The 27,662-nt window shown below is 42.6% G+C and overlaps 1 protein-coding gene across 4 annotated transcripts in view; it reads right to left on the reverse strand.

Moving 5' to 3' along the window:
* The window catches only part of TMEM131L (transmembrane 131 like), a 145,638-nt gene that overhangs the window by 68,149 nt on the left and 49,827 nt on the right, over nucleotides 1-27,662 (reverse strand). For 2 of the 4 annotated variants that reach the window (XM_019722360.3, XM_074338418.2), the window contains 3 exons: nucleotides 5,880-5,948; nucleotides 1,334-1,457; nucleotides 140-256 (listed from right to left, as the gene is read on the reverse strand). In XM_019722360.3, coding sequence (XP_019577919.3) covers nucleotides 140-256; nucleotides 1,334-1,457; nucleotides 5,880-5,948 — 310 coding nt within the window. Of the gene's footprint in view, nucleotides 1-139; nucleotides 257-1,333; nucleotides 1,458-5,879; nucleotides 5,949-12,454; nucleotides 12,533-27,309; nucleotides 27,345-27,662 lie in introns of those variants that run through there. The other 2 variants (XM_019722355.3, XM_074338417.2) reach the window with 2 other exon arrangements.

Genomic DNA, 27,662 nt, shown 5'->3' on the forward strand with positions numbered 1-27,662 from the left:
GGCTGGTGAGTTAGCATCACTGATAGCCTTATAATATTAATGGCAGAAACCAGGTGGCAACATTTCCAAACAGTGTCTTTAAACTATCCCAACCCCTAGGTTAAGCCAACAACCGAAGTAAGTGACGAAAGTTACTTACATGATAGGAAAGGATTCCATGTGAGGAGGTATTAATAAATAAAGAACTTTCAATGCTCCCTTCTTCAGTAGGTAAGAAAATAATTCTGAAGGAAGTTTTCCCCAGTGCTGGGATTACCTGAAAGAAGGAACCTAATTAGCCATTTGGAATGGGCCCCTCTGAAAAAATTTTTTCTCCTCAGACTTTCTTTTTGACAACTTCTGTGAACAGATGTTTGCATATTCTGCACCCTTGATTCATAAGTATCATGAATTTCTGAGAATCTCCCACATGAATCAACATCCAATAATCTAAAAGAGTATTTTAGGAACATGGCACGGACTTACGGGAAGATAGTCGCCAAGTCCTTTCACTTTGGATTGGAGCCACTGCCTCCCATCTTTTCCCTCCTCTTCCACACCCATGTGTTCAATGCCTTTAACTAAAACACAGTTCTAGCTCTACTGAAATAAAGAGAACTACCAATGTACAAACATCTGATACTTAATAAAAGTCAGGGATAGTGCTTATTATTCAGAGAGACTATCATAAACAAAACACTGGGCTCCATCTCCTTGGTCCCAGTTTTTTTGTTTTTGTTTGTTTGTTTGTTTAATGCATCAGGTAGACAAAAGGGAGCAAAATAAGTCAATAAAATCCATTAGTAACTGGGACCTTCATTAAAAGTTAAAGACCACTAAAATTAAAACTATTTGAAGACTAGGGTCTTGATCTCTGTGTTAGGATGCAAATAGCTTTGTAAGGAGCCATTCACTCACTACCTCTTACTCCTACATTTAGAAAGGACTTCTAACGATATCTTAGTAGGTTTGCCAGGTGAAGAGATCATGATAGATCCACCCCTGCATCCACTTACACTTGTATTAGTTACTAAATGCTTCAGCATTTGTAGTCATTTCAAAACAAATAATGAGTTTTTTTAATGATGGAAAGTCACATTAAATATACATCCATTACCACCTAGTTTAGATGCTTTAAACTTTTTTTTTCCCATGGAGATATGTCAAAAGCCACCAAAATTATGAATATGAACAACTGAAAAAAATAAATGCTAAAGCAAACACACAGAAGGAAAGAGTTTGGGTAGCAGAAATAAGGGAGACAGGGAGCAGAAAGTAAAAACTTCAGGCCAAAGCAAGCAGAAACCCTGGCAGCCCGCCACAGCATAGTTTCCAAGAGTACATCAACACTTACCCTGCAATGAACAGGAGGCACATGAAAATGTCTAGCAGCTGTAAACACTGAATTCACCACGACCTCGCTATCCCTACTCGGGTTATAAGCATAGAGAATCTTGGCTGCAGGGTGTCCCAGGAACCTAGCATGACAAAAGGGAGAAAAAGCAATGTATTGTGTCGTTATAAATATAGCCATCCATCCATCTATCCATCCATCCATCCGTCCATCCACATATATACTTTAAACCATGAAAAGTTGTTGATGTTCATTACAAAGTTAAAAGCAACAATTATCAAATCCTGTTATTAATAAAGCATCTACTCCACAACAATCAAAAAGAAAGAATCCTTTCTTTTACAAAACTTATGCCCATCCGTAGTAGCAAACCACTGGTTTTTGTGTTAGAAGAATTTAACCCATCTAGACCATTACATGCTTGCAAAAAACACACAGTGGGAACTGGGTACTTGTCTGATGTGAGACTCTAAATCAAATGAAAATATGTTTAAATAAGAAAATTTACTCATAGAAAAACCCAAGTTTCTTAGGGTTTGTTTCCTGAGCAATATATTTAAGGAGGCTTTGTGTGTGTGTGTGTGTGTGTGTGTGTGTGTGTGTGTGTTGGGGGTGGGGGGGGAGCAGGGAATGGACTTCTGGACTTCAACTCGCAGAGACTTTATTAAGTCTTATAAAATGAAAACTTAATTGTTGCTAAAAACGATTCTTCTAAGAAAAATGAAAACCCTACGTCGCTGTCTAGCAGTGGTTCTTGTCCATTTAAATCATGAGTCTTTCATAGCACTCTGATGAAGGGTTGGCTTCTGCCTCCATAACATGCACACACAAAAGTTGATACGTAATTTCAAAACTTTCCATGAGGGCCGGCCGGTGGCTCAGGCAGTTAGAGCTCCATGCTCCTAACTCTGAAGGCTGCAGGTTCGATTCCCACATGGGCCAGTGGGCTCTCAACCACAAAGTTGCCAGTTCAATTCCTCGAGTCCCACAAGGGATGGGGAGGCAGCACCCCCTGCAACTAGAAATAGCAACTGGACCTGGAGCTGAGCTGCACCCTCCACAACTAAGACTGAAAGGACAACAACTTGAAGCTGAACGGCACCTTGCACAACTAAGATTGAAAGGACAACAACTTGCTTGGAAAAAAGGCCTGGAAGTACACACTGTTCCCCAATAAAGTTCTGTTCCCCTTCCCCAATAAAATCTTAAAAAAAAAAAAAACTAAAAAAAAAACCTTTAAAAAAAAAAACAAAAAAAACTTTCCATGAATCTCAGACGAAGAATCGCTGCTTGACAGCAAATAACCTACCTGATACAGACCTTAATTTTGATTTTCCCACACAAGGTTGGCTCTGACAAAGGAACTACAAGAGAAAAGGAGCTGATCTCTGGCCCACCTACCTGGAACTACCTGAAATGTTCCCTTTATCATTTACCTTTGGTTCCTACTGTCCAATGCCAAATTCACTCTAGTTAAATTATGCTGCAATAAACAGAGAGCCTGCAAACATTTCACTGAAGTCATTTCTCTAGTATTATTACCCTCAGTGGCAGACACCCCAATACACAGTTCTCATTAGTACGGCCCAGAAATAAAATAAAACTATAACTATATTCTAAATTCAGTAAAAAAAAAAAAAAAAAAAAAAACTAAAAAAAATTCATCGACATTATGCTTGTATTTCTGACTTTATTCTGATTTCTGTGGTATTAAGAAATGCATGCTTTTAGAAAAACAAAATTAAGTTGTTTCTCTTATACACAATGGGATTTCAAAAATACTGTATTATCACCATCAAGTCCTTGGGGTTTTTCTTCTAGCCTTTCCTCCTATTTTTAATCACAGGTCTTAATTGAAGGTTTACTATGTCCAATGGTCCAATGTGTATTTTAAAAAATAAATCCTTTACAGCCAGCTACAAGTAAAATACACGAGTGTGATTAAAAAAATTTTTTAAAGAGTGTTCTTAGTTACTAAAATTTTTTTATACAACCATAAGCATAAAGGGTCACCTCAGAAAGTCCTACCTCAAGAGTACCAGGTCCACATTTGCCTTTTCACTCAAATTAAATAAAAAGGACTTCTGTGGTTTTAGGTAAATAATAGGAACCGATCAGCAATGTTGTTAATACTTATCCTCAAAGCTTTATATACCAAGTCACATAAGTGGAACACAAGATCTCTCATTTCAAAGGATGCAACTCTCTCTCAGAGAAACAAGTTAGAAAATAAGGCTGCAAAACTGCAATGTATTATAACAGAGCCCAGTGACTGCCTCCACCAGAAACCTCACCAGACCTGACAGAGGGTGCCGGCTGAGACCAGGTTACCACTGCGCTATTTTTATTCTTTTTTTTTTTTAATTCTATTTTTAAAAGTGTTATGAGGATAAGAATTTCCTTTACTAGTGACAACTGGAAGATGCTCTATTAATTTAATACTACAAAAGAATGATTAAAATCTCTTATGAACGATTAGCACTTTTCATCTCAGGACCAGCAGAATATTAACCTTTAAAACAAAGCCTAAGAAGCAGGCAGAGGGCAACTGAATCACATGATCCCCATTCTGCATTCTAGGGGGAAATCAAAGCTATGAAAAGGGATGGGGTGTGTCCATGGCCAACATCGAAATAAACAACACCTAGCAAAAGCTACACTAGGGCAGTGAAGAGATCAGAACTCTCTGCTGAAAGTTTTCATCTAATGCCTATAAATTATGCCATGTATCAGAAGTGAGAGAAAACAACTAATTTTTAAACTGTTGAAATTTAAACTATAGTTTGTTCGTACTGAGATTTTTTAAAATTTCAGCAAAAACATTTTATTCCCAGAATCATATCCTCGATAGATCTCACTCATAAGAAAAATAGCGTGGGGTGTGCTGGCTCAGGAATCAGAAGAATTACTCTGTCATTTCTAGTGAAATGACTTTGGGCAAACTGCATTACCCCTTTGCAACAAATGCATGAACACATCTTAGCACACGCTTGGGCACACGCACACACACGACTATCTTCTGAGAACTACGTATGCAAGTACTACGTAAACATAACTGAAGCATCCAAAGGTGACTCAAGTCTGAAAGTTAGCAACCTTTTCAATTAAAGACTTCAAACACTTTTTCGACCTGCTTCCAGCTATCAGGAACAGCAACTGCTACATATAGTTAATTAACCCATGTGGCTAATATATACATACATGTGCACTGATTACAGAATTTTATGTTACTGAAGAATAAATATATTACACACAGCCAGCGTCCTATGACCTGGAATTGTTAGCCTACTCTAACTTACTACTATCCATCTTATTATAGCTACCAGTCTATATAATATAGTCTTTAAAATAGGCTCTGCATTAAGATTTCTTTTTACAATAAAAACTTTCCACAAAAGCAAAGTGCTCCCTCAGAATTTGAAATCAGTGAGGTTTTATTATAAATTGAGCTTCTTCTAAAAAAATTTCTTTACCTAGGAGTAAAAATAATAAAAATTCATAAGTGAAAACGCAGGCAGCTAGAATCTTATAAAGTCAGCAATTTCCCTTCACACTTTTCTCTCTTCCTTTTACAGAATCTCCTGTAAAAAGCTCAACAAGATACTTGTAAATTGAAAACGTCATTCTCCCTCACTGCAGCGCTAATCTTTTGATGATCAGAAGAAAACGGAAAGAAGGACACCCAGATGACTAAAGGACACACCAGGAGACCCCCACCGACCCACCCCACCCTCTTGTAACACCATGGCTCCTTCATTCACATAACTTTTCTTGTAATTCAGCAAAGCTCTTCGTAAAACTGAAGTGCTATTTCAGGCTGCTAAAGCAAGCAGCGCTTTTACACCTGAAATACTCTTTCACTTCCAGCCTTGAAACTCTACTAATTTGAAATTCAATCTATTTAATGCAGCAATATTCTGCATTCAGGGAGTTTAACACGTTAAGCTGCAAACTTGATCACAGCCAACAAGAGTCCTTAAACTCCCCTCCTTCCATACAGCATCATCCTTCTCTTCATCCCTCAGCCGATAGTCAAATCGCCTTCCCTTCATCTCATGGCTCTTCACACGACACGTAAGTAATTACAGCTTACATGCTGTCTTCCCCACTTAACTTGTTGCTAAAGTCTTAATCATAATAACTATTGTCTGCACAGTGCAATTCTGAATCCTGAAGCAGAGTGAGCAGTAAAAAAGATTGAGGAAATGAATCTAATGAAAAGAATTCAGAAACCATCAATATTTAAAGTTTTCTATTATAAAATAACCTGATTTGTTTCAGAAACACAAGGACTTAACACTGACTTATTAAATTCCAATCACTATAAATTATTACAAGGCATGTTTATTAAAAATTATAGAAAGGGCTAAAACAATTCTTACACTCTCTTTTTCTCAAAAAATATTCCTTTTAACAAGACCCAGGATCAATATCCCTTGATATTATTAATATACTTTAAAAGTATTTAACATCATGCATATATAAGATATCCTGAAAGCAAATAATGCAAATACGTTATTGAAAATTATAAAGAAAAGATACTCACTGAATTCCAAAATCCAGAACTGATGGCTGAAAATGTAAGCCCTTTCCACTAAATAGTTTGTCTGAGAAGCTATAAAAAAAAAACAAAAAAAAACAGGAGAGACTTAATTTTTGTTGTAGTTTAACATTTGAATAAAATACACACACACAAAGGATATGCTTAGGCCAAAGGCTCTTATGAGATACAACTTTACTCCCATATAGATGAGTCTGAACTAGATTTTAAATGCTAAAATTGAATTATTATAAGTCTGATAATTAATTCTACAGCTGCAAAAATTTAAGATACTCTTAGATTATGGTTAATATAACTTCATATCAAACGTACAGATTGTGTAAGCATTCAGACAAAAATGGGGATGGCTTCATTTCTGGATGAATTCAGATAACATGACTATTTTCATAAACCCCAAATCAAGAAAAGACATACAAATAAGGGGGACAAGGGTGAGAGTAGGGGGCTGGAGAAGGTGGGAGCTTCGGCCTCTAAATTTGTTAGGCTGCCTGTAACAGGGGAAGGATGGAGTTGTAGCCAGGGTTGTTCCTGAGGGCTGAAACCATCACCAGATCTGCATTTTTAAGGATAACCATTACATAAAATCTCACATGGTAGGACACTTTTCAGCAGTTGTTAACCATTATTATGATTTCATTTTCCTTCAGAATCAAAAGCTACCAATTAACATACCAAAAAGTATATAAAGAAAACATATAAAAGAAAAAAATAAGCTATAACAATATATAAGCATATGTAAAGACATAAAATACAAAAAACATGTAAAATATATAATATATAAATGTTTGTGTATTGTATACATACATATATACCTATCCATGCATACATGCATATATACACATATGTACATAGATACATACATATATACACATACATGTATACAATATGCATACACCAAGAAACTATCAACTGTCAGACATTTTAAAAGCTATGTAATTCAAAAATATTTAACTGGAGAAGCTCCTAAATGTAACAAGTATAACTGTTTTCAAAGACTCAAGCAAGCTTTCCAAAATGCAATCTTTCCATTTTCTCCTCCCCACAAGTAGCTCTCCACCAAGCATGGTTCAGAGGCTGGTCCAGGAGTAGACATCTGAGTTTCAAACCTGTTTGCCAACAGAAGCTTTGTGACCTTCACCAATCCCTCTCCCATTTTCCTTGAAGGTGTAAACATTATAAAGACCAAGAACCCCTTCCAAAATCCTCAGCTCGTAAGGAGAATTCTGGATGCAATCTTTTCTTCCTCCCTCCATTTTTCTGCCTCTATCTAAGCTTCCCTTTCTCCGGCCTCTGTTCATCGACTCCTTTCTCTGTTATCTTCTATCTGTAACTCCTTTATTCTATCTCCAACATCAGCCCTGTGAATAATAAAGATGACATCTCAGTCTCCATCTGCCTAACTTCTGACAACCTCTCCTCTTGTGTTGAGCTCGGGCAGAGAAGAGGCATGCTATTTACTGGGCCCCCTCAAACCCCACAAGGCTGGGACTAACTCCAAGACTTGCTTGCAAAAATGGCCACTAACACACCCAGTAGCTTCCAGAAATGTTTTTGAAGAGCCACAGGAGGTGACGAACATCAACAGGTGTCCCCAACAGCAGATGCACCATGCCACCCCACTCCAGACCGAGCTGGCCAGCGCTCAGCATTCCAGAAGAAAAAGAAAACAGGCAAGTTCACATGCCAGAAATTATCTTACAAAGGTCAAGCTACTGTGTAAGTAATAAGCAAAATGATTATTGACAGTCTCCTTCCGGCCTTGTGTACCAAAAGTGGATTTATCATCAGATTTCACATACAACTTCTGAATGAAGACGGTTTGGGGGCTTAAAGTAATTCACCAAGATCACATAGCTACTAAGACGCAGAGCCAACATTCATTCCAATGCAGATCTGTCCGGGTCAGAAATACGAACCCGGTATGATGTGCCGGCCTAGCCAAGTTCGCATGACCTACCCCAGGAGCCGAGGCCGTCTTGCCCACGGGGTGAGGGCTTGGGCTTCAGAGTCCAGGCAAACCTGGCTCCCAGGTCCGAGGCCATCACTTTTTAGTCCTGAGGTGCTTGACTACTCTCAAATCCTAGCCTCAGGATCCGTGAAGTGGAGATGACAACAGTACGTGCCTTGCAGTCATCGTGTGTTGAAAATGAGGTGACAATGCCTTTGCTTCATGACGGGTACACAGTTAAGTGCAATAAATATTAGACTGTGTTACTAAGAAGATGATTCTCATCTAATGAGAAAAGCAGTGAGAACAGAGGCAATCGAGCTTGGAGCCAGAGCTGACTCTGGGTTTAGAAGTCCCAAATGGGTTAGTAGCCATTATCTCTGAACAGAACAAATGAAATATAAACCTGGGTCATCCGCCAGCACACCTGATTTGTAAGTTCCACAATCAGGAAGTTTTACATACCCAATGAAAACCAGACATTTAAGGTCCAACCCAAAGCAAGATAGAAATAGTCTGAATTTCTTTCACATCAAAGAAAACTCTATCTTGACCTCACACGGGAGAAATAAAACTATGTCAATATTTTTTCCCTAAAAGTCATACAGCAGATGCATGTTTCTCACTGGTCAGCTGTAGCTCACTTGACTTCATGGTTTGGAAACTAGATCAAGTTGCAAGGCGATCTACCATCACTACATAAAGTTAAAAGTTAGGTCTCATAGATAAAACCATTTTAGACATAGATATTTGCCTGCACACACATATACATGCCCTCAAGCATTTGTTAAAGACTCAAGTGGGGAAAAAGCTGCAAACCACGAAAATTTAGTCAACTATGGACATCAACAATTATCCAGAAATATCAGTGCTAGCTGAGAAATTACACTGTTTGAAGATGCCAAAGGCTTCATTTCTAAATTGACAGCTTCAAAGAAACAGATTCAGCTTCAAGAGTGGCTGCAATAAAAGATAAAATTTCCTCCCTTTTCCCCTTTCTCTCAAAAGCCAGTATTAACCATGTCACCTTTGTTCCCTTAATGCTGCAGATGATTCTTTTATGTCGTAGTTCCACCTGGCCTCTTTCAATCTCAGGGGTCCCCACATCTGGCATAAACACTTGACACTTGTAAAAATAAATTATAAATGTATGCCACACAGTTCTAATTTTCACCCTTTCCCCATCTGCAAGATTCTTTACAAGGAAAAGTCCTTTATTAAATAAATAAACAAACAAACAAATAAATAAATAAAATAAGAGGGGGCAGCCGGATGGCTCTGTTGGTTAGAGCGCAGTTCTCTTAACAGTTGCCGGTTTGATTCCCACAAGGGCCAGTGAGCTGCACCCTCCACAACTAGATTGAAGACAATGAGCTGTCACTGATCTGCCGGAGGTTGTCGTTTCAATTCCCAGATGGGATGGTGGGCTGCACCCCCAGCAACTAAGACTGAAAACGGCGACTGGACTTGGAGCTGAGCTGCGCCCTCCACAACTAGGTTGAAGGCAACAAGCTGCTGCTGGAGGGGCGGCCGAATGGCTCAGCTGGTTAGAGCGCGAGCTCTCAACAACAAAGTTGCCGGTTCAATTCCCACATGGGATGGTGGGCTGCGCCTCCTGCAACTAAAGATTGAAAATGGCGACTGGAGGTGGAGCTGAGCTGCGCCCTCCACTAGATTGAAGGACAATGACTTGGAGCTGATGGGCCCTGGAAAAACACACTGTTCCCCAATATTCCCCAATAAAAATTTTTAAAAAGGGGGGGGGGTGTCCATTTTGCTTCCATGACTGGAGCTAAGCATAGGGATAAGAAACAAAAGTGACAGTGATCTGAGGTGAGTGGGCTCTTGTTTACAGGAATCCTGTCCCACACATTTTCACAGCCCTTATTCTAAAGACACCCACCTTCCCTCAGCAGCAGGGCAAGTGGAAAAGGAATTCCACACATTATTTTGAAAGAATATCTTTGCCTTAGATTACCTAACATTTTTTTAATCTTTATTTTTTTAAACTTTAGTTGCCTTTTTCTCTATGTAAAACACAGTTCCAAAAAGTGGCTAGAATACAAGAAAAGAAATTTCGCTGGAAACGAGAAGTCCTGGATTCTGGTCCCCGCTATGACATCAGCTCCCATGGGACCCAGGCTTCAGTTTCCTCCTTGGTACATGGAGCGAGCTGAACTAGGTGATGCTGAGATCCTCAGAACAGTGTTGGGCTGCCCAGACTCCTTATTCTTAGGAAAATGACATCTCTCTATGGATATCAGACACACCCTTTTAGAAAAATTCAGTCCGGCAACTTAGATGTGGAAATGAATTAATGACAACCAACTGTTGAGGCCATTCGCAAATGTTGCTAAAACATGTCATTTCAAACACCACGCTCCACCCCTCCGGAATGAGCAACAAGGCCCAGGGACTCCAGACCCAGCCTCACATCTCTTGGCAATTTCGTGAGGCTTGGCTACACCGGAGCAGGCAGCCAGCCCAAGGAAGATTCTCCCCCTTGAGATTCTGCTCCTGGGAGCCGGACATGGCTCACCCAAGCTGGGCAAGCCGAACTGGAAGATCAAGAGAGTTCAAAGAGAGAAAAGGAGAAACCTACCAAAAAAAAAAAAAAAAAAGTCAGAAAAGTCTTCCAAGAGGTGGAGAGGGGAATGAGCCTCAACAAACAGCTAACGTGAATGAAAACTAAATGGAGGCCCCTTTCAGGACAGCTAACAGGATGAGGGAAGATGCAAAGGCTTAGGCAAGCACAGGCCACATTTGGAGAAGACCATCTAAGCAAGGAAAACACACTAGAAAGTCAGTCTGTTCTCTGCGTGGTAGAGTACAGGGCATAAATCAGGGAATAGAGTGTGAGCAGTGAGGGGAGGAGAAAGCTGAGATGAGGGCAGCCCTGGAAGAGCACTGCAGCTAACAAAGAAGGCTTCACTGGACTGAGGACGGTGACACGGCGGACGAGTCAGACGCTCGCCATAACACTCAATGAAACAAGTCTTATGTACCACAGCTCTGTGCAGACCCTACGCCTCAAGGCAAACCCATGGTTTCACTAATTTCTGGAGAACACTGCAATGTTTCAGAAGAGGGCCTGCAGAGGCCAGAGTCCTTTCAGATCAAGTGAGAAAAAAACTTCGCCTTCTAATAGGGACCTGAGAAACAACAACGACCACCTACAAGGATGGTGCAACTGTCTGGTTTTCCATATTCCTGAACGCAAGGCCTTTCACCTGTGTCTAGAAGCCCAACATCTACAGCTAGCTGCCTTTCAAATGTCAACTCTTTCAATACCTGGAGAGAGCAGAATGCGTTTAAAAACAAACAAAAAATTTTTAAGGCTATGGCAAGGGTTTTAGCCACCAGACTAGGTAAAAGGGCTGGGTGAGCAAGAGAAAAGGTTTCCCACCCATTTCACACACGCTTGGAAAGATAACTAAGTAGACCACACCGAAATAATGCAATTGTCTAGACTCTGACGGTTTCAAGGAAAGACCTGTTATGCTAATGAGCTAAGTACTGGTCTATTAGTCACAAAGACGTGAGTGCCTATTAAGGTCCCAGTGCTGGGAGGACTGTAACAGACCTGTGACAGACGCCATGAAGGTGGGGATTCGGCATTGGGAATCTCCTTGGAGCCTGAGCAGCAAACAAGTATTTCTAGGACTCTGCTGCTATTCCCAGGGACCTTGGAGGAATTTAATACTTTCGTGTTATGCAATAAACCTGGACTTGATCCCTGCACAGATATAAGAAGCCCCAGGCTGGGGGCAGCCCTTCCTGAAGTTTTTCCACTCCCGGTAAAGGCCTCCACAGGCCCCAGCAGTTAGTGCCCACACAGCTTGAAGCACTTCTGTGATCTACCGGTAACAGCAGCGGTAACAGCAGCGTTAGAGACTTCAGGAAAAGCAAATGGCCTGAAGCATGATTTATGCAATGAGTTCTATAGCTACATCAGTAATAAAATTCTGCATCATACTCTTAGTATTTCCAAGCACCCTGTGTGGATACCTTGGAAAACAAATTATTTTCCACTGTTACTGTTAATTGAAAAAAAAGATACAGACGTTTATTGACAGGAAAAGATATGAAATACACAGGTACGTCTACTTAAGTTAGAGCTGCCATTCTTCCTGGTAGATTACAGAAGCCAGTATTTTCAACCCCCTTAAATTCCACAGAGGAGGTAAAAAAACATTTGGTAGAACATGACTGTCTTCGTTTCTTCTACTATAGAAAGCCTCAGACTTACTTCAAGGTCAAAGCAAAAGGAGCAATACCAACAGTGGCCTGTCAGAGGCGCTATCAACAAAAACAGGACATCTGGGGTTTTAAGATACTCCTGCAAGTTGATGGCCAAGCCGCCCTAAGGCCAGGACAAAAGTTCCCCATGCTAGTCTGTCCCCTGAATTGCTGATGACCCTCTCTACGTTCCTCCCACCCATGGATGAGGTGTTCCTTCTCTCAAAGGTGAACCCCTCCCACCCCTTTCTGGGTGGGTCCTGAGCTGATTCAGGGCCTCACAGCCCCCACCCTGCCCTCTCCAGGATTTGCACAGCTCCTCCCCTGCTATGTCTTTCTCCTCCACTCCATGAGAGGCTCATGACCCGCTCACTTGAGAAGATCGCCTTGAGAAGATTGCCGACGTTCCCCACGTGCTGTAAGCCCTCTTCTTCCCTGCGTAGTCACACTGCTGACAAAAGGAACATTGACAACAAGGACATTTATTAAGCACTCACAGCGTACCAGATGCTGTGCCCAGCCCTTTGTTGTCCGAAGCGCCCTGTGTGGATACCTAGTATTATTATCCCTTTTCACACACAAGGAAACAGACGCTTTGAGAGTTTAAACCACTTGCCCAAGCCCACTCCGCCACTGGGTGGTTGAACGGGAATCGGAAGGCACGCTCAGGGCCCATGCACTACTCTGCCTGCCGTCCCCTTTCTCCCTGGCATCCTGCACCCTCACAACACCGAGACTTTTCTTGCTGAAGTCATCAATAATTCCAAGCTGTGAACTCAAGTACTTAATCTCTCCACTGGCTACTCTCTCTTGCCGTGCCCTCCCTTGGTTTCTAGGAAATCTCACTCAGGCTTCCTCCTACCCCTACAGCTGCTCCTTCTCATCTGCCTGTCAAGTTCCCCTCCCTCTGCTTATCTCTCCCATGTTGCTGTTTTCTCAGCTCTTCCTCAATTCTTAATCTTTCTGGCCAATCGTACCCCCCCCCCGCCCCCGCCCCCGCCCCCCAGGTTCACCTCTCACCAATAGGGTAACATTTCCTATGCAGATGTTTTTTTCAATTCTTTTGCAGTCCAGCAGCTAAGCTTCCTTACTCCATTCACTGATTTCCCACTGTCGCCCCTTCTGGATTGTGAAAGGGCCACTTACTAGTTTTACTAGCCTTGCTTGCAGCTAGGTGCTGGCAGATAACCTAGACATGGCCGGTCACTGGCCTGACTTACTTGCATCACAAACTGAGGGAGCAAGGGAGGGAGGAAGGAAGGGAGGGAGGAAGACAATCATTCTGGGGGCCACCACAGCAGTCGTGCAGTGGGGTGACTGGCAGAGAAGCAGTGTCCTCAGAGTGTTACTTCCATGACACATTTTGGCTGTGGTTCTAGCTGCTAAGTCCCCTTTTGGCTTGTTTGTTTTCTGAGACTGGTTCTTAAGTCTTCCTAGAGATTCTGTAAGCTGTCCAACAGCTTTTCAATAAATTCCTTTTCTGTTTAAATCAGCCAGAGTTGGTTTCTGTGGTTTCACTGATTCATTTCCCAAGCCTGTGTATCTGTGGCCTGGACTCCTCTCCTGAGCTCCTGACTTGTGTTTCCATCTGAACCAGACGTTGTCCCACCGGTAGCCCACAGGCACCGCCACATGGAATCTAAGATGGAGCTTAACATCCTGCCCAGCCTCTCCTTCAGTTCACGGAGCTGTGTGACCTCGGTGAGTGATGGCCTACGAGAACCTGACTCCTGTGCCTTTCTTAACTCTGCATGCAATTGACACAGAGGGCTGTCCCAGGATCTGACACCTTTACACCACTCAACTCTCTCCCTTCCTTTTAGTCTCACTAGCATGACCTGATATTCAAAAGACATTACATTTGCATTTTAAGAATTTCACAATACCTCATTACATTTACACATTGAATCACACCACAGTCCTCGTGCTCTAAAGAACTCCTTTAGCTAAGTGGTTAAATAACTTTGCACAAAAATAAATAAATAAACAAACCTATAAAAAGAAAAGGCCAGTAATTAAGTTCCTGTTTCCTAACTTCTGTTCCAACTTTCTCCTTACTGCAATGTATGGCTTCTCATCTATGGTTTAAAGATTACGCATCTTTTTCTAGACTCTACTATATGTTAAAATAATTAAATGTGATTTTTAAATCTGCAAAACACAAAACACATTTTGCACTACCTTTCAGCTAACGGACAACAAGTGAGCATGAAAAAGTAATTCAGCATTAGATGTCTCCAGTAGTCATAGAGTTGGGCAGATGCTACATGTCAGAAAAGAAAGCCAAAGCAGAAATTCACAAAGATGACGAGGGAAGGGGGACGCCAGGGAGGAAGGAGTTTCCCTCCTCAATCACAGACAGACAATGCAAGTTGGTGCAATACTGTAGCTCTTTTCAGAAAACCAACTTTGCGTTCTCAAAGTGTCCCTATCACTTTAAGTATTAGTCTCTGAATATGAACCAGCTATTTTTTTAAGAAGCTCGGCTATAACCCTTTAAGCAACTCAGTAGCTAGATGCATTCATATTATAAAAGCAGCAATGCCAAATCCCACCGACAGTCGTGTCTTCACTCTGCCTACATTAAAACAGTGCCACGGTGATGGCAGCTGGACACAGGAATCCAAAGATGACTCAGAAGCTGCGTAACTTTCCTGGGTTTACAGTGTCACCTACGATCCAGGTAGAGCACAGCCCACAGAGGAAAAGACGGCGTGGAGCAGGTTGGGAAAAGAATTCTGGAAGAGGTGGCGTCAGAGCAGGGCCGCGAAGGCTGGATGTGTGGCCTCCAGGTGAAAATGCAAAACGTCCAGACAAGGGGAAACGCAAATGAAGGCATAAAGGTTGGTAAGGTGAAAACTAAAGTACACAGGCAATTTCTTAAGCGTTTCTTGGTAGGATGAAAGAATAATCCCTATAGAACTTCACATCCCAGAACAATTTTCATTCAAACACAATGAACTGATTTTCTTTTTTTAATCCCAATGCGAGCACGTATAGCAAAACAGTCTTCAGCAATCACAACGAATATGAGCAATACTATTCGAAAACGCAAAGGACACATTTCTAAGCTTTTTAACCATCCCTTAAAGGGCCAGCCTCAGTGGCCTTCTTGGCCACGGTCAGTGAAGGACCGCCCAGCTTCAGGTGGTTGGGGAGACCACGTGATTGTTAGTTTTGTACAAGACCAGCTTGTGTACCAGGGGCATTCCTTCCTGATTCTCAGAATACTTGGGCAACACTATTCATCAAGTTCAAATCTTGTCCCTTTAAAACAAGAAGAAGAAGATGAAGTAAAATAAATCTACCCTCTGTAGAATGTAATATTTTAAAAGTTCTCTTAATTGGTCTGTTAAGCCGTCCGCTGAACACACCAGTATAAGCCACACACTTGCCCACAGAGCAGAACTTACTAGTGCGAAACTCACGTGTGTGATATGATCCCACTGTCACAATGGTTTGGAGGCTGATTTTTCTCATGTGCAACCCAAAAATACTGACACTGGAGAAAGCGGTCTCGAGTGTGCCCAGAAAAACAGCTACTCCTTAACACCAGTCATTGGGGCTGGGTTCCGCCCTCCCCGCCCCACCTTCACCACCCCCTCCCAGGGATAAATTAAAAATGTGTTATGTCAAAAGCCATTTTCCCTTGAGAAACAAAGGTTTCATGGTTTACTTTCCAGGGTTCTATGACAGAGGTTGTTCTTTGACCCTTAATATCCTTTCTCTCCTTCTTCCATGTAATTTTCAGTTGGTCACATTTCCCAGGTCTCCTTGCAGCTGGGTGTGACCCCAGGACCACACTCCAGCAAACAGGATGTAAGCTGAAGTAGCATGTGGCAGCACCCAGAAACCCTCGGGCCCTTTCCTCCCGTCTGCTGCCGTGAACACAAATGTCTCCCTGTGCAGACTGGGCCGGGAGCCCTAGGGAAGGGAATGCAGTGACCTGGAGGCAGGGCTCCCTGAACACTTCCTGGAGCCATGGGCTGCACAGCTCTAGACTCCCACAGGAGAGAGAAAACACTGTTTTGTTTTAAACCACAGGTATTTTGTAACTCAGTTACCTTGCAACTTAATTCCAATTGAAACAGCTTCTTCCCTCCTTTCAAACACCAGAAACTGCCAGTGGCCACTGCTCAACAGAACTAACACCATGCCGCTGGCCCCCCTCCAGCCTCTGCTGCCCTGGGGGAGCCGGGCTCCCCCCAGAGAGCCTTTCGTGTGGTTCAGAACCAGAGCTTCCCGACGAATCAGAAGGCTCAATGGCGAAAGCCATAAAAGTAACTCCAACAGAACCCAAACCTGATGGTGAAACAAAGAAAATTCTAAGTACCTAACGGATGGTGCCTGCCTCCCTGTCTCCCGCTGCCTTTCACTGGGAAAAGCCGTGGACTGTGGTGGCGGCCAATGGCGGCTGCTTTGGTCACATGCGGTGTCAACTAAGAAACGCCTGCAGGAACTGGCCTTCAGGAGTAGGCACACAGAAACCACCTTCTAGTGCAGAACCTTCCATTCTGCCTCACCCCTCACACACAGGGCCCAGTCCCACGAAGGGCTGAGCAAGGACCTCAATGACACTTCAGGGAACCCAGGCTGAGGTGGCCACGCTAGGAATAAAAGACATGCTAGAAGGGACTCAAAGGTGACAATGTCCCCCACCTGGCCTTCTGGGAATAAAGTCCTAGGAAGAGCCTCACCAGTAAGAGCCCAATACCATTTACCCGCAGTGAAGGCAAGGAGTAAAAATTACTTTTTAAAGACTGCTCGAAACATTCTCAATTATTGAGACACATTCCTCCTTCCCCTACAATAGAAAATAGCTACCTTCCTGCTCTACTTCAAGTCCATCAACACTGTCAAATGGCAGAGCTCTTGCAAAACCAGAAGAGGAAAAATGGGCGGAAGACAGCATTTTGTTTCCTAGTCAGGCCTGGGAGAAAAGGATACCAAAGTTAGACAGTGAAAAAAATCTGCTCAAGTCCCAGCACCAACAGGGTCACTGGGTCCCAATCAGAGCCCAATGCACAAAGGCGAATTAACTAGAAAAATTAGTACAAGAGATCATTTAATGTTCCTGTGATCAGAATCTCAGTTTCCACTACTATAAAATTAAAGCAATGCCCCTAGGTCCACTGGGAGGATTTAATGAAATTTGTATGTAAAGGGTGCCAAGCAAAGTGCCAAGCAAAGGGAGGAGAGAAGAGTCTGTTCTAAGGTCAACAGAAGAGCAAAATAGTAAGGATTCAAACTCTGAGTTCCATGAACTCTACAGAAGCCAGTCAGGCTAAAACAAGGCTGAAAGGTGTCTCTTTTAGAACGTAATTTATGGGGGGGGCGGGGGGGAGAGAAGCAGGGGTGGGCAGACCGCCTCCAGCTTAATTCAAGTGAGCTGGCAGCTCCAGGCTGCACTCCACTGGCACAGCAGCAAAGGAGCAGAAGCCTCCCTTTCGATTCAGGCCAGGGAATTTAATTGTTCTTAATTATACAGACGCCACTCATATGCAAATAGTGCATGAAGGGTTTCCCTTTTAAATTGTAATTTTGCTTTCAAACTCTTGAGGCACTGAAGTGTTACTGCTGAAGATGTCACTGAAGAAAGAGTGGCCCTGCGGTCACTCAGGCCCCGGGAGAAAGGCCCCTCTTCACTGGCCTGCCCTCCCTTTGTCTAGCCCTGCAGACTGTTATTCTCCCACTGCCAGGCCTGCCCCGGTCTTGTTATCCAGCCCAGTTCTTCTCTAACAAACACCTTGCCCTCTCTTTCCAGCATTCTCCATTCCTGGACAAAGCACAGCACAAATCAAGCACAGACTCCAGGGCCCAGCACAGAGAGAAGGGGAAGCCAAGATCAGCTGGTCCCCATGTTGTTTTATCCATTCAATCTTTACATCAATGAACAACGATTCCAAAAGAAGTAGAGCTCTCCCATAGAAATTGTGTTTTGAAGCTAATAATAGCAACATGGAAAAAAATGCTGCCAGCAAGTCAATAAAAGGAAACATAACTGTCATGTGCAGCATGACTGCAACAAAAAAATATACAAAGGAAAATGAGAAGGCAATTGCCAGAACGTTAACAGCAATGTTAGGATGGGGGGGCTAGCATAACTGGTCCCCCCCCCCAGTTTTCCTAAATTATTAAGTGATTTGTATCTTTGAGAATATTAAAAACTTTTGGAGTTCTGTTGCTTTCACAAAGCTCAAGAGCAACAGCAAGTACATTCTTCTTAACTAATACAACTTGTACTTATTTCTTTGTATTGATTCAAATAACACATTTCCACATTTACAAGTAACTTAAAAGGTAACAAAAGTTTCAATTCTGAAACACTTACTTGTTACTTTTGTTTCACGTCCCTAACTCGCTGGTTACTTTTCAGGCTCTCCGCCTCCACCATCTCTCTACACTTCTTGTCTTTCCCATCTACACTCACTCACTTGCTGATCTGATCCAGTCTCCAGACTCTAAACATTACCTGGAATTTACACCTCCGGCCCAGCCGTCTCTCCAGTCCCAACAGCCAGTTGCCCAACCACAGGTTGATGGGGAAGTCTAAGACTTTTAACAAAAAGACTAGACCGTACCACAGCCCATTCCATCACTAGCCATCCTGGCTCAGTTGTTCAAGCCAATAATCTTGGAATCATCCTTCACTGTATTCCGCCTTACACTTCGCATTAATCTACTGGCAATCGCGTGAGCTTGGCTTTCAAAACATACCCAGAAGCTCACCACAGCCACCAGCTCCACCCCATCCAAGCCACATCATCTAACCCTCATCTCACCTGATTTCTTGACTGTCGACTGCAGTGGCCTCACCTGGCGTCTCCCTACAGTCTGGGCTCCACATGAGCCACAGCAGCCTTGTAAAACCTAATTCAGGTCACGTCACTGCGCTGCTCCAAAGCCCGTGATGACTCTCCATTTCCAAGGTCTCACAGGAAGGCCACCATGTTCTCCCAATGACCTCCCCAACTTGACGTGTTTGTCTCTGTGGGCTCTCCTACCCTCCTTGGTACATGTTCTGCTCTAGCCACATCCTCTTCTGGCTGCTCTGTGAACACGCCCGGTGTAAATTCCCACCACAAAGGCCACTGCACTGGCCATTCTGTCTGGAACTTTCTTCTCCCAGATAGCTTCATGGTGAACTCCCTCACCTCCAAACCTTTGTAAATTCTCACCCTGATGTGACCAATGTGGGGATAAAAGATCCAAGAGCTGCAGACAACATCCCTAAATTCACTTATTCCTAAAGCCAGCAATCCTCCTTTCCGGGTTGGAAGAGCTAATACCTTTCATTTAGTACTTAAGCTAACGGATCGGAATCTGTCACTTGAAGCTGAAAAGGTCCCAACTCGTAGTGAGATGAACCCAGTAACTATGCATGAGGTTGGGTCCAGGAAAGCAGGCAACCTTAGGAACATTAAAATTAAAATACATTGTATGACTATTTATGAAAACCTGCTTTCTGAGAAACAAGATGATTCCGAGAAAGCCTATATTAATCTACATCCCACCAAAAAAAATGGGGGGTAGTGGCTCTTAAAAGTACAAACTACATCTTCTTTATAAAAGAACCAACAGCTACTTTTAAGAGACAGACATGTTCTAAAATTAGATTATGGTGACGGCTGCACAACCCCGCAGATATACTTAAAAAAACAAAACAAAACTGAAATGCACACTTTAAATGGGTGAACTGTATCGTGTGTGAATTATATCTTCATAAAGTTGTCCAAAAAAAAAAAAAAGGAGAAGAACCAAAAGCAGCACCTACGCCAGCTTCCAAACTGAAGGCTTCTGTCAGAAGTCAACGTAGGAAGGGGAAGAGGAGGCCCTTTCTGCAGCCGCATCTTCTCAGACATGCAGCCATACAATCTCCACCAGCTCATTTCCTTTCTGTGCGCAGACGCCTCGTACACATAGTGAAAATGCCATCCGCAGATGCCTTTCATTAGCGGCCGTCCACATTTCCCATCATTATGCAGCACTTTGTAAGCTGCAGTTAATTCCTGCCTATTATCCAAGTGCAAAATCATTCTGCCTAATTTTAAGCAGCCGAGCAGCTGCAGAGGAAGAACAGCTCTGCCCTGCAGAGGAGGCCCATCTGACATACATAATAACCCCTGCTGCTACAAGGACTCCAATCATCGAGGGCTAATCAATTTCAATCAAAGAGGCACTATGAGACCAGAGAACGCCGGTGACTTTCCTTTTTCATCTGTTAGCACAGACCTTCAAAAAGCCAGCATGGGAAGGAAGATGAAGAGAAGGGCAGAAATCAGGACTAGCGTGTTTGGGTTGTGTTTGTTTGTTTGTTTGTTTGTTTGTTTGTTTTGGGGTGATGAAAAAATCCAGTAAGAGCAGAACAAGTGCTTACACCCTGACATGCTCTGTCCCCCTGCTCTCTCCATCCCAATATTAATCTTCATGGATGTGTGAGCCCTGATCTTTAAACCACCTGGCTTCAGAACTCAATGAACTCCAAAACGACTAAATTATTCTGAATTCACCAGTTCTCCAAATAATCCCTTGACCTCTCTTCTAAGGAGGCATTTCCGTATTTTAAATAGCTTCCATTGTGGCCTTCCTTTAAACAGAGATTAAGAAAATATACTCACTGTACCTTATACATCGAAACAGGGTGCTATATTGTGAAAGGCCACTTTTCACAATAAAATGCTGTATATAAAGTATTCAGTTAAATGTGTAACTCTCATTACAAACTCAACTTTTATTCTGTATTCAGCAACACTTTCAGAATGTAATTCTTTCCTTTAGTAAAAACAAAAGAGGGAAATCCTGTACACCCCACGCTAGAATTACGGCCACATTCTGGCAGTAATTACAGAATTAATCCCTTTACATTCAAGAAAAGGTAAATCCCCTGCAGTGGAATCTTTAAAAATGTGCAGCGCCTCAATGCTTCCTCCCTTTCAGAAAGGCTCATCATGAGCTCCACCTCAGAGTCAAGAAATTATCTGGTCCACTAGTACCCAGTCTGGCCATCTCTGCAAGATAACCAGGGCAGCGTTTAAAAATATGGATCCCCGGACTCCACTAGTTCTTCCCAATTCATAATCTCCGTGGATAGAGCCTGGACACCTGCATTTCGAGAAGAGCTACCCCACGGAATTCCACTGTCCTTGCTCCCATTAGAAAAGTAGGAGTGTGAGCGTTTGGGAGCCACAGATCCATTCATCCATCATCCATCTGTTGCTCATTCCAGGATCCTTCCAGTGGATCCTCCTGTTTATAATGCAGCGCATTTTCATAACAAAATTCTGCAGCCTCACAGAGAGCCAGGGTGCAAGAAACAAGCTCGCTATGTTAAGCAGAAAGGGATGGTAACAGGGAATTTGGTACTTATGTGATCATTGAAAGGTTCAAGGGAGCACACTCTACAGTGGGCCTCGAGGAAGGACTCCCAGCACAACAGGGAGCCAGACTCCAAGGCCACCGGTGCGCCTGTCACATCTGTCACATCGGCAAGGTGGGGCATGCCAGGAAGCTGCCCTGGAACTACTGAGTCAGGGACACTCTGTCAGCTGTGATCCCAGGACTTGGCTGCTGCCTGTGCCACCATCCTCAGGCCTACGCCAGATAGGCACTAAGCTGAATCGTAGGAAGAAGCACTCTTTTTGCTACACTCCAGAGGCTGAACTCACGTGAGTGAAATATGCTTCTGATGCTACTGCACTGGAGTGGTCACCAGAGCCATCCAGCATGCCAGCCTACCCTCAACAGAGGACCTCAGCTCTAACACTGACCGATGCAGCATTCGCTTTCAAGCCGTCTCTATACCACTGAGTCTCCCAAGGTTACTTCCTCTGGCCTTTCTTCTCTCCATTTCCCTTTCCTGTGGGGGCACCAGCTAATTCAGATCCTAGCATTATGTTTCCCCAAAAATAAGACCTAGCTGGACAGTCAGCTCTAATGCGTCTTTTGGAGCAAAAATCAATATAAGACCCAGTCTTACATTATGTTATATTATACCCGGTATTATACCCGGTATTATATTATACCTGGTATTATATTATATTACACTATATTATATTATACCTGCTCTTATAGTAAAATAAGACCAAGTCTTATATTAACTTTTACTCCAAAAGACGCATTAGAGCTGATTATCCGACTAGGTCTTATTTTGGGGGAAACATGGTACTGCACACAATGACATCTTTTGAATTTCTTCTTCTTTGATTCAACTCCTAACGTACGCTGTCTAAATGTTCTAGGGTCCTGATTTTTTGTCATCCAATAAACTGGCTCTTTGCCCCCAAATCCTGTCACTCATCAAATTAATGACACTGGAACAGATAGAATACAAAATATACTAACACCACCATTGCTGGAAAATTCTAATAATCACATTATCAAGATCTGTTCAAATGCAACCGGCATTTTTGACACGGTCTTTTCTGGACCATATGTCCCACATAGCATTTGGTGCTCTGAACGGCTGAAAGCCCTGACCACAGGAATTAGTCTTCTCAGAGGAGCAGCAGAGGCCTAAGAAAAAAGAACAGGAGAGACGGCAAGAATTCTAGGTGCTGCAAGTAGAATATTTGACACCAATATAAACTATAAACTACTCAGATTTGAAATAATCATGGTTGTCCCTTTTTTTTTTAAAAGTATATGTGAGGTCTCGTGAAATGAACATATGGTAACATCTTGTGTGACAGCCCACAGAGTCCATTTTTGCCATCAGATCTTGCTTAAGACAATATACTGTGTGACTTCAAAACAACGGGGCATATGTCAAATACGGAAACTCTCCCAGTTACCTGGACAGGGTGGGGAGTGGAGGGAGGTCTTTACATTAAATGAAACCATTTCTAACACAGGCAGTCAGGCCAGAGAATACACCACAGGTATAACATAAGATGCACATATACTCTTAATTTCTGAATTTATTTTCTCCTATGAGTAAACTACTTTTACTCTTGGATTTAACTTTGTATCATATTTGTGCTTGCATAAAGATTTTCTCCCCCCTGGGATTGTTTTCTTTTCTCATTGGTCTTTCACCTTTGTCAACCCACTCCCTTCCAAAGCAGCAGCATCTGTTCTTAACTAAAGCGTCCACATGGGCTTCTTACTTTACATATTCACTTTCAGTAACTAGAAATAAACCCACTGAATTTCTCTTCAGGTTATGCTGAAGGTGGAAGACGCACACCCACAAAAGCTTGCTAATTTAAGTGGAAATTTTACTTTCATGTCTTTTGTAAAAGGATTTCATCCCACCTACCACATTTTAGAAGCATGCTGTTATGCAATTACCTTAAACAGAAATTTCAAAATAATCAATCATTTCTTTTACTACTGCAAGTAATTACATCCAAGTCCATATGGAACAGAACATTTCCATCTTCTAGAGATGAAAGTCAAAAATTCACGGACATTAGATGAAGTGTCATTTCTCATAAGTACCAAGATAAAATCAATCACAAACTATCCTGGAAATCACCAATGAGCATGGAACAGAAGGCTGATGAGAGGTCTCTGGAGCTCTCTGGACAGTGGGGAGTAAAAGCCGTGGAAGATTCTTCCTCACCTCTCAGGACCCTGCCTCCTTAATACAGAGAATATAATCCTCCCAGACCAGACTAAATCCACAGTTTAGTGTATTTGCTTCCTTCCTAAGGAGCAAATATTCAAAGCCTGGTGTGATCTACAACATACATCATCAGATAAGAAACAACCGTGAACATTTCTCTTGAGTTTCAAAGTGTATCCTCTCTCTATCCCACACTCTCCAAGGGAGGGGCAGGCTCCCCCAATCCTAACCAAATCCCTTGCCTCCTTATGCTACTTCTATTAGAATTAGAAACTCTATGACTGAGGTATACATTTTAACTGCTTTGCTTGATACAGCGACTTTGATACAAACATTATGAGACAGGCCTGGGAAGGGAACCCACAAGAAACAAGACAGGGTTTCTTTCACACAAAGTAAGAGGCATCAGAGAAAATGGAAGTGAGAAAGTTATTTCCTCTGTAAGTTCTAAAGTCATTTCTTCCTCTACTTGCTTTTAAACTGATGCTTGTTCTTACCTTGTTTTTAATTGTTTTGTTCTTTTTAAACTTATAGATTTCCCCCTAAATTTCCACAGGTGAATGAGTTCATCTGCGTTACTGCAACCAGACCGTACACTCTATTTTAAAACCAGTGCTCTTTTTTCAATATTTTAAAACATGCCACATAGTTTTCTCCAGTCACTGGAAAAGAATACAGTAAATATAAAACTTATGTTTCTCAACCCACACAAATCTATCAACGCCAACTGCTAGGAGCTCAAATACAGCACTACTCTCTGTTCTTTTTTCATATACTAGGTTCTCCCTATCAATAAATTTCCATTTTTACAACTAAAAACCCACTCTTTGAAGAGGCAAGCTGTAACCTGTTTTATATTATCTACTACGAAAATCTGGAAGAAAGCTGAGGCTACGATATTTCACCCCCAGTTCTAAAACTCCATACGTTTCTATACTGGTCTCCATTTCAGAGATGGGAGAGAACTCAGTAAGTAAATGCACGTCCAGTGCCTAGCAGGCGATGTCTTTCAGCGTGCCAAGGAAATTCAGAACAGACCCAGGGAAAAAGCAGCTGCTCCCAGTAATGGTATAGCTAACATTCTAAAACACACAGGACCCAAAATCAAAAAAGCCTCTAATACTACGGTACCCAAAAGATGAAACGGAAGAGGAACAAATGCAAGGTGGGCCACGAAGGCAGGAAAAACTAACAGTGGCCTGTAAAAGGACACCTGTCAAATACTTAGACAGTGTTCCATTTAGCACACTTAGCATCATTAAGTATGTGTGTCACTATCCAAATAAGGTGGACTTAAAAAAAAAAAGCCATCCAGTGAAGTTTCTTACACAGAGACAGTCCCCGCATTACCTCCACAGGGCACCCCTAGAAACCACAACATAAAGCCAATCATATCTTCCCTCATCTTCCCGAAGGGTTACATCCTGGCCACAGGCACCAAGTAAATCACGGGAATGAAATGTTGCACAAAATCTATGACACAACTTCAGACCCTCTAAATAATGTAAAGTGATCAAACCAAGCCATAACACTGGAATTTGACATTGGCAGTGACCTTATGGACCATAGGGTCTAAGTGTCTCCTTCTTCGGGCCAGGAAATGGAAACTCAGAGGCCCACTTGCTGAAGGGCAGGGATCTCGCTGGAAGTCAACTGAGAAACACACCCAGGTCTCCTACCAACCAATCCATGTGCTGCTAGCCAAGTGGAACTTCTTTACAGAAGTCCCTTAAAACAGACGAGACGCATACACAGGCCTCCAAAATAACACATACAGGAAGCCAATAAAAATATAACTCCCATATCACACATTTTATCTGCAAAGAGTATCAGGCATTTAAAAAATCCGTATCTGTATGCTTGTTGTTAGCAACCATTTTTCTTTTTGGCCTCTTTTTAAATTTACAAAGTATTGCAGGAGAAGATTTGGACTGCCAATCAGCGTAACCATGACTTGTGGTCCCCACCTCCTTCCGATTAGAGACTCGGCCTCCCTGGGCACTGGGACGTGCGTGTGACCCAAGGCAGGTCCATAAGAACCCGTCTCTGGACCACATGCCCGGGAAGGGCATTCTGCAGGTGCGAAGCTTTGAGGAGGGCGGTCTAGTGCTGCCAGTGGCCAAATTCCCCACTAGGCTTTCTGCAAGAGGGACTGAAAAAAATCAAACAGAAGTGAAACGTGGGAAAGACAGAAAACAGCCTGGCACAGCTACAGTGAGATGTGCTGGTAAGACAGTCTAAGTGGGGAGAGTGGGCTACTGATGATTTCTGTCCTCTTTGCTCTTTTTTGAATGACCTCATCTTGCTACAACAAACATAAATTTTGTAATGAGAAATGTAATGAGAAAACTATGTCATGAAGTAAGGGCACGGCTGATATTCAACTGGAATGGATTCGCTTTCCTGTCTAAGGCCTTTTCTGATTGGCTGGAACTTTAGGTATCACCCTGAGCTTGGCGTTAAAAAAAAAAAAAAAAAAAAAAAAAAACACAATAAAACGGTCTGTATAATCCACGAGGCTGGCTGCAGGGGAACGAGGATGGCAGCTTCTTTTCTGGACATCAATTTTAATTTTGTTTTAACACCAGCTAACTGCAGATCCTTTTCCACAATCCTATCAATAATAACATGTTACTTATTGGCCACGTGAAAAATCAGCTACAAAACCTGAGACTAATGAGAGGCATCCAAACTCCTTCCAGACCACTCTATTCAGCACACTCTTGGCAACTGTTAGCCAATCATCTCTGCAAATTTCAGCCTTTGCATTTCTAAAACCTTAATTCCTCTTCCTCAAAGACTTCCCCTCCTTTTTACTTCAAGTCTTACCTTCAGACTTGCATCAGATTTGGTTTCCTGCTACACTGTGCAGGGCCATTTCCCTTCAGCTTTTAAATTTTTGTTTATTACACTTCTCTCCCTTCTCCATTTCATTCCCGACACAACCAAGTGTCCCCTACTCTAGCTTTCGGCAAACTGCCTAACCTCATATCTTATAGAAGGAATTTCATTCAACAGACAGCAGTGGAGACAAACATAGGAAATTCCTAAGTTTCACAAATACGTCTACTTCAAAAGCAACATAATTCTGGCAGTTTTAATGAACATGGTTTGCCAATGCCTGACATAACATTTGGGAATTATATTCACAGGAAACTATATTTCAGGTCTTATTTTGGCACCAAATGCTAAAGGCACAACAAATGCTAAAGGCAAAAATACAAGTAATCCCTACAGTCACACGGTCTTTATTAGGTATTTTCTTAGACCAAAGAAAACACCGTACCATAGAAATATTACACAATGGTTAAGTGAACAGATGAAGCCACAAAACCCTACTCAATCCTGAAGTCCTGTAATGTCTAACCACGAAGCATCAGAGTGGGCTAAGGGAAAGCCCAGGAGCCCTGCAGCCCTGGCAGAGGTGACGGGGATTTCCTTTACCTGGTGTAACTTACCAAAGGTAACCCGAGACAGGACCTCAAGCAAACCCAGAGCAGAAGGTGGTTTGTGGGAAACGGGAGTGGGAGGATGGGGAGATCCTGGGGGGCAGAGGAGGAGTTGGGAGGAGGGATACAGAAACAGAGTGAAAGAAGGGAAGGAGAGAATCGAGGTGAGAATCAAAATGGGCATGGCACAGAAGGAGACATGGGAACAACTACCTTCTGGGCAGGTGCTCCATTCACTCCAAGAAAACATTAAAGGCCGACCAGGGCTAGGGCATCCAGCTGAGTGCTGGGGCTACAAAAATTTAAAAACAACAGAAGGATCTTGATCTTAAAGAACTCCATGTCACAGGGTGAAGACACACTAGAGACTAAAGAATTATGCGGGCAGAGCACCGAATGTTCTGGCAGAAGGCGCATGAAGGCTGCGGGGAGGGGTCAGGCTTCCAGGAAGCTACACCCCACAGGCTGAGTGTCAGCGGACCCTGAGAGCGGCCCCCTTAGCACTGCATGTACCTTCACTTCCATGCTGGGTCCCTTCCTTCCCCTGATATTAGCACACAGCTTTC

The sequence above is a fragment of the Rhinolophus sinicus genome, chromosome 15 (assembly GCF_057876585.1).
Source record: "Rhinolophus sinicus isolate RSI-liver-muscle chromosome 15, RSI-T2T, whole genome shotgun sequence".
NCBI classification, from domain to species: domain Eukaryota; kingdom Metazoa; phylum Chordata; class Mammalia; order Chiroptera; family Rhinolophidae; genus Rhinolophus; species Rhinolophus sinicus.